Raw genomic sequence first — 8476 nt, 5'->3', positions numbered from 1 at the left:
TGTGAGTGTGTGTGTGTGAGTGAGTGTGTGTGTGAGTGAGTGTGTGTGTGTGTGAGTGTGTGTGTGCGTGCGTGAGTGCGTGCGTGCGTGCGTGTGTGTGTGTGTGTGTGTGAGTGTGTGAGTGTATGTGTGAGTGTGTGTGTGTGTGTGTGTGTTAGGGGTAGGGTTGGTGTAGGGCAATAGAATATATATATATACACTAATTCCGAGTATGGGTCACCATACTTGGCCACACTTCACTTCATTATAATATAATATAATATTTCCCACAATTCTACATAGGTACAAGCTATTTGTAGATTTAACTCTGGTTACCATTGTGTTACTATAAAAAAAATTGAAATAATTATTAAAATGAGTTTTCCAATAATAAGTGTGCCTTTTCACTCATATGGCTTATGCACATATGTCTTGTTTGTCTGCTTTATTTTCAGGCATTCCCATCAAAACCACCCTAGACAACTCAACAACAGTGCAGTACGCAGGACTGCTGCATCAGCTGACTATGAAAGCCCGGAGTACAGTCAGAGACATTGACCCCCAGAACGACCTGACATTTCTGCGCATCAGGTCCAAGAAACACGAGATCATGGTGTCGACAGGTGGGTCCTGTCTCGCTTATCAGGCTGTTAAACGCTTATATAGCTCTCACCCTTTCCCCGTTTTCCTCCAGATAAAGAATACCTGTTGATCGTCATCCAGAACCCAGCTGAATAGTGTCACGATGCTATGTTTCACACAGACACATGAACCAAATGTTATTCTTTAAAGCATGTACATTTATTGTACATGAAATGCATCAAAAAGTTTGGTTGTTCAGTGTGATTGATTGCATGTAAAGTCATCAATAAATAAGTTAATTGTTTCTTTATTGTGGAGTATGGGTCTTTAAGGCCTTTAGTTTTTAAGGTCATTTTTAGGAAGTGCAATTCATATCATCTCCACAAGATGGCAGGAGATCAAGCAGATGCTTTGCATTGCTGCTCATTTGCTTCTGTGAAAAATTGCTGGTTTAATTAGTGATGGGAAGTCCGGTTCTTTTCCGCGAACCGAGTGGGCGTGTACGTTCATTATCCGGCTTGCTGCACAGATGCTGCTCTGCTCGTGTTCATCTCTTCACAGCAGTTCAGTCAGTGTACTGTTTGAGTAAATTAATTACTCCGGGATATTGGTTTATTTCGAATCAGAGGGAGTGTCAGCCACGTTTAAAAAGTGAATAACTTAAGTAATTTGTGGATTAATGCTTACACTTTTCAACGATTCAGTCCGATTTGGTGAACTGGTTCAACCGGTTCACTAAGAAGAACCGGTTAAATCGAACGATTCGTTCGCGAACCGGACATCACTAGGTTTAATGGGTTGTGACAACGGTGGTCTGGTTTATTGTGCTCTTACTGTAGTATTAAGATAATTGGTTTGTATGAATGTCTGTCAACCACACTAAAAACATAAAGCACATTTAGTAGAAATATATGCTGGATAAATATGGTTATTAAATGTGGTCGGTGTGGTGGATTTGCAGGTTTGGCTGGTTCATATGTCACTCAGGAGCTTTGTTTGAGCTTCAGCTGATTTGCGTGTTGTGTGTTTGCGTGTATGTGCCTGAGGGTCAGTGTTGTCTTTTGAAAAGAGCAATGCAGCCAGAACATTTGTGCTCTAATTACTCTAACACAATCATTTCTTTTCCTTTTCTGCCTTGAGCTTTTTCTTCTGGTTGCAGTTCTACTGGTTTTTACCCAACAAATCTATTAAGGCACTTTCCATGAACAGTGCAGCCTGTAAATTGGCATCCAATAAAGCAATAAAGGCACAAATTCCATGTTCTGTTAAGTGATTATCTAATAAAATAAAGATGAGGCATGAAAAACAGCAAGTTAATAGTGGTCTTGTGTCTTGTCCTTTTCTACTGCATCCAAAAATAAAAATCCTAAAATATTGTAGAAAATAATAATAATAATTGTTGTTGTTGATGATGATGTTGTTGCTGTTTTTACTTTAAATAATAATATACAAATACTTTATTGTTGTTTTTGTTATAAATAATTAATCTACTACTACTACTAATTATTATTATTATAAATAATAATTATACGTTTTTCTGCTACTTAATATTATATTATGATGATGATAATGATAATTATTATTATAAATTATTTCCTACTATTATTACTACTACTACTACTACTACTACTACTACTACTAACAACAACAACAATAATTATAATAACAATTAGTATTATTACCAATTATTATTATTATTAATTAGTTATTGTTATTACTACTACTACTGGGAATAATAACAATAATAATAATAATAATATCATTAATAACTATTATTCTTACATTCTTTTACTTTTTTAGCTTTTTAAATAATAACACCTATTTATTAATTACTATTACTAATCTAATTATTATAATATTATAATAATTTTATAATATTATTATAATTTTTTTACATTATTTTATTTTTTATTATTTACTAATCTTATTTTAATGGCAAAATATATTTAGTTGTATCTCACATTTGAATGCAACCTTGTTAATATAATTTAGTTTCAGTTTTTACAAAAATTGCATTCAAAAGAGCAACATATCTGTCCTCTTTGCAAAGTTTCTATAGTTTTAGTTAAAGAATTTATGTGTTACACAAGTTATGTTTTGAAGACCCAAATTTGGATAGAAAAATAATAAAATAAATAAAAATAATAATCAGGACATGTAATATTTAGTTTGACTCCATGAGGTTGACAAAAAAAAAAAAAGAATAAATAAAAAAAATCAATCAATCAATCTGAAGGTTGAGCACTTCCTGATATTGTGTTTTATGACCTCTGGCCATTGTAAAAGTTTCAGGCCCTATTTTGCATCCTATTCGTAAAAAAGTGCAGTGTTCAGCTTTGAAATATGTATGTGTATCTAGTTCTTGTACCTCAAGCTGCACACCTGAAGCATGAGAGCGGTGCTGCTTGAGTTTCCCACTGCTGGACTGACCTCTGCTCGGCTCCCATCTGCTGTCTGTTTTACATGCCCAGCGCTGCCAATTGGCACTCACAGCACGGGGCAGAGAGCCAGCAGGTGGACCCGGATCTCGTGTTCAGAGACCAGCTCCTGTGCACAGCCCCGTCAAACAGTGTGTCCGTGCAAGATAATTAAGCAGAGGATTAATGATGATGGGCCTAATAACAGCATATTACACAGAAATGGTGTGTTTGCACTTACGTGTTGTATATCATCACTTAAAAGTGCATGTGGTTGTAGTGAAGAGCTGGAGGCGGTGTGTTTCTATATGTCTGCCGTGTGTCTGGTGTTGGTCAGAACAACAGTGTGCTTTAGTTTCAGTGAGAGAGGAGGAGAGCTTTGAGAAGACTGGGGTTTGGACTTCACTGGATGACAATAAAGTCTGGCTTTTATTCACATTTGGTGAGACTGGCTGTTCAAAAGTATAACATGCTCTGAAAAGGCAGTTGGATTTCAATATAATGTTTTCATCCTCCAAAGCTCAGAGTCCTGTATCTTTATCTGTTCTCCCTCTTCAACCTGCTCCGGTTTCTCCAGCGGGCAGCAATGATCTCATTTAAGCTCATTTGTACCTAATTTGACCCCTAAAGTGTCTTTCGTTGGTGTAACTTAATGTAGTCAGTCATGTTAGGTATGATTAATATGATTGAGTCACATTAATTTAATTTGTTTCTAAAATGAAAATGATAAATTAATTATATTATATATTATAATATATGTATTTTATAAATAAAAATTATTCAGCTTTCATTGGTGTGAGCTAATGTAGTCATATGCAGTAATTTTACATATTTATCATATTATTTTGTATGATTTATGTATGATATTATTTTTAATCTATTTATTAAATAAAAATTATGTCATTATTTTTTTTATTTTATAAATAAAATTATTTGACCTTTATAGTTACTTTCATTAGTCTAATGTACTGTAGTCAGATTCAGTCATATTAAATATTTATCATCCTATTTAAATTATTTATTTACTAAAAATATTTTTAAATTTATAAATAAAAAAAGACATTTAATGTTACTTTTATTAGTGTAACTTAATTTAGTCAGATTAAGTCTATTTATTTATTTATTTATCCAAGATAAAACTAATAAAATATATATATATATATTATATATATACTGCTAGTGTATCTTAATTTGGTCCGTTTGAGTCATATTAAATATGAATAATGTTTCAGTGAAATAAATTGTTTTTATAATTTTTTTTATATTATTATATGTTATTTATTTATTTCTATGATGATGATAATGATTATAATAATAATTATTATTATTATTGATTTCATAAATAAAATGATTTGACCCTTAAAGTAACTTTCATTGGTGTAACTCAATGTAGTCAGTCAGTGTAGTCAGAGTCAGTCATATTAAATATTAATAATGTTTCAGTCATATTAAATATTTGTATTAGTTGTTTTATATTATATTATTAATTTTAAATTAATACATTAATTAATAACATTACTTATAATTTTTCTTTTATTATTTTGAGATATATTTTTTATTAAACTTTGTTGTGTAATGCCCTGAATGACGCCTGAAGTCATGTGGTTTGTTGAGGAGAGGTGTGCTGTTACTTTATTAAGTGTTCTGACTTACATTGACCTGAGACTTTCGGGTGACCCAGTAAGCATCAACACCCTAGTAACCACCCAGGACAACCTAGCAACCGCATAGCAACATGCGGCAACCACTCTCAAAATCTTAGGTATGTGGTGCTGAGTTTTGCATGAACCAAAAAAAAAACTGTTTTTAGTATTTAAAAGGATAAAACAATAAGCTAATATGAACAATGACTTGAATATGACCCTTGACCCATCTGTTGACTGCTGTAGGACTGTGTGATGAGTTTAGTGCTTCAGCGTCTCATCTGACAGCTGCTCTGAGAACAGCTGATACGCTGCAGCCTACAGGACGCTCTATATTACATTACACTGCTTGCATACAATCATAGGATCCTACTCATTCTAGGGATGTAATGATTAACCGCGAGCCGGTTGAAAATCGATTCAAATATGTGACGATTTAAATCGGTTGAGATGCTAAACAAATCGCGATTCATTTAGGGGTAGGAGTTTATATGAATGCATGTCTGAGAGGAACTTACTGACTTTAGAAAAGTTTAGATGGTATTTTTTCTTTTCATCTTGCCTCTGTATAATGCATATTAAAGTTCATAAGAGCAGCGCTGCTTTGTTTACAGCCGAAACCAGGAAACGCTTTAAGTGCCACCTGCTGGCAGAGAGTGAATCTGCGTCTCGTTCAGCTCGTCTGCTGTTTCTGTTTCATGCAGATATTTTTATGTATAGTTTCACAAAACTCAAGTCAAACCATTCTGTTTTTGCTTCAAATTTCGAAATTATACAATCTAATTTGGATTAAAAACTGTTCATGTTGCATGCATGCAGCATCTTTGTTTGGATCATGATTAAAATGCAGTGGTTTCCTCTAATTTTACATGGAAAGAGCACAGACAAAGCCTTATTTTGTTTATATGAAGAGATTTTTTTTAATTTGTGTTACTTATTTGATTTGAGGCTTGTTTTAAAATTTCAATTTAAGTTTTAAATCGTGAATCTAATCGAATCGTGAGTTGAGTGAATCGTTACATCCCTAACTCATTCCACTCATTTGAACGTTGGTTTTTCATTTTTTTTTAAACAGTGCCATTCTGGAATTTTTAGAATTAAAATAAAAAAAATATTTTTCCAAACACGCTGCAGCTGAATTTGGACGACAATTCACCTTTTAGTGCAAATCCTGTTCTGTAAACACACAGTTCAGTAATTCAGGAGTCACAACAGCATTCTACAACCAAACTGAGTCAGGAAAAATGCAGGTAGTGACAAACGCATTTACAGAAAATTTGCAGTGTTTACAGAAAAAAACTGAACAACTAGTTGTTAACGATGTATCAGAGTTGTGTCTCTTCTGTATGTGGTGCATGAAATCATACGGTACGCTTGGACTCATTAGTGTTGCCAGATCTTGCTAGAAAATCAACAACAAATAAGAACAAGCCCATGATAAACTCAAATCCAAATGCGTTATCTTGGAATTAAGCCATGCTAAAATATAGAGACCTGCACTTGTGATAGTGGTTTACATAAAATCGCAGAACATAATGAGTCTTTGGCCGCTGTAATACCGTACTTTTGTCAAAAATAACGGATGCCCGAGCACGAGAAGCCAGAACATTGCTAAGCAATCATCGCCGTTTCAAGAGTGAGTTCTGTTCCATAATGTAGGGGTTCACTCATGTAATTAAATGCGGTTGTGACTCCTGAAACTCTAAAGTTTGTACGTGACCATTAACGTATATGTCTAATGCGTACAGAGTGTTGCAATAAAGTTGTAGGTGTCTGAGTTCAGATGCACACACAGGAATCACACGGGTTATAGAAGTGATCCTCTCATAATGTATTTATGACGGCATTTATTACTGAGAGGAACAAATATTACACCCATAATCTCACCAAATCTGTCAAGGTTGCACTGTTAACTAAACTAAACCTAAACCTATCAAAAAAACGTTTTGTTAATTAAAATGAAATGAAATAAAATATTAATATCAAATGAAAAACTTAAACTAAATGAAAATGAGAAATGTTGGCTGAACCGAAATAAGTTTAAGTGCTAAAATTACTAACTGAAATAAAAATAAAACTGACAAAAAATACAACTATTTAGAAATATTTTTAAAAAATTCATAACAACTAATAATAATGACAAAAGCACATAACAAAAGTACTAAACCGAAACTCAAATTAAAATATGAATACTAATAATAGCATATAAATAAAACTGAAATAACATTGTTTTGTGGTTCAAAATAAAGAAATTATATTTTGCAAATAATAAATAATTATGCAAAAGTAAAAATAATAAATTATTAATTAAACTGATATACTTAAAATGTTTTATTAAGGTTTTACATAATCTGAATGCTTTTAAAATCAATATGTATTTATTATAATTGACATAATTTACTAATTACTATTACTAATCAAACCTCTTTAAATGATCTTATATTATATTATTTATTATATAATATTGAATTAAATAGAAATAAGAAATCACATTCCTTACAAAAATTATATTGGCCCCAATTTCTCATTACATAATGCACAAAAAATCTCAATATCATTAATGCTAAAATAAAATTATCTGAAATGTTAAGTGATAAAAATAATAATAAGAAGAAAACTTAAATAATAGTAATTAAAAACACACGAGAATCTGACCAGAATCACTGAGAATCCAGAATTCCAAAGAACTCAAAAATAAAACATTAAGACAAGGAAAATGTAACAATAAATGAAAAATGATTATGAAAATAATATGTCAATTCTTAATGGTTCCAATAAAATGTCTTTTGTTTTTTCTTTTATTTATTTAGGGGTGAAATATGCCTCAGAAATGTTCTAGTGAAACTCCTTCCTGCCCAACAAGAATGACAAGATAACAAAAATGCAGCATCCACAAAGCCAACCAGACGAGATCCCAGAGATCAGAGTTAGCAGCTGAAACTGGATTTGACCTGTAGTAGTTTTCTAATCACAAACAGTGGCCATCAGGCTTTATTACACCTATACTGTAGGTGAAGCAGCTCTGTCTGACAGCTGTCATGTTGATATGGTCAGAGCCCGTCTAGCAGCTGTCATGTTTACTCCAGCACCTCAGTCTAATGCTCACTGAACACTCACTCGTGGACCATATGGACCCGGAGAAGAAGGAGTCCTTCACACACTTTATGTGCTGGCATACTGTGCTGTGTACTTTGTGTAGGCGTGGACAAACTGTGTATCAGGTTGAATCTTATAATGGCTCGTGTTGAATATTGTGCTGAATATTTCATGGTCATTTCATGTCCAGTTTCATGCTATGTTGTTGTATCACTGTGATCTTTGTTCTGGTTTGAATGTCACAAAACCTGTCAAGAACATTTCCAGGTCATATTTCACTCCAAAATCTGAAGGGGAAAAAAAAAAGTTATATTTTGCTTACAGAAAGTTAAGCATATTTCTACGCCATTAGGGTTTTTTACAATGTGACATTATTTTCATGACAATTAAAACTAAAATGAAGCATGTTATATAATATAATATAATAATAATAACAGAATAGAATAGAATAGAATGATAAATAGGAAACTGTCACCATTAAAGCAAAAATATTTTTTTTTTTAAATGTAAAATTATTTAATATTCTGAATATCCGAACTGTTAAGTAACAACAACAACAACAACAACAATAATAATAATAATAATAATAATTAAATGCACATGATAATCGGACAAGAATCATCACTGAGAATCATTGGAATTCAGGTCATCTTTCACCCCAAAATTGAAAGAAAAAATAATGTTATATTTTACTTATAGAAAATTAGGCATATTTTGAAGCCATTGAGATTTTTTTACACTGTGACGTTATTTTCATGA

The 8476-nt window shown here is 32.4% G+C and overlaps 1 protein-coding gene across 3 annotated transcripts in view; it reads left to right on the top strand.

The window, feature by feature from the left end:
* dynlrb2 (dynein light chain roadblock-type 2) overlaps positions 1-7479 on the top strand; it is an 8816-nt gene extending 1337 nt beyond the window's left edge. For 2 of the 3 annotated variants that reach the window (XM_016452508.1, XM_016452506.1), the window contains 3 exons: positions 435-602; positions 674-1010; positions 1350-1374. In XM_016452508.1, the coding sequence (XP_016307994.1) occupies positions 435-602; positions 674-717 (212 nt within the window). In that variant the 3' untranslated portion in view covers positions 718-1010; positions 1350-1374. Of the gene's footprint in view, positions 1-434; positions 603-673; positions 1011-1349; positions 1375-7431 lie in introns of those variants that run through there. The other variant, XM_016452507.1, reaches the window with a different exon arrangement.
* The last annotated feature ends 997 nt before the right edge of the window (positions 7480-8476 follow it).

Source organism: Sinocyclocheilus anshuiensis, unplaced genomic scaffold (genome assembly GCF_001515605.1).
Source record: "Sinocyclocheilus anshuiensis isolate Anshui unplaced genomic scaffold, SAMN03320099.WGS_v1.1 scaffold807, whole genome shotgun sequence".
Lineage (NCBI taxonomy): Eukaryota > Metazoa > Chordata > Actinopteri > Cypriniformes > Cyprinidae > Sinocyclocheilus > Sinocyclocheilus anshuiensis.
This window is presented reverse-complemented; position numbering and strand designations above follow the sequence as displayed.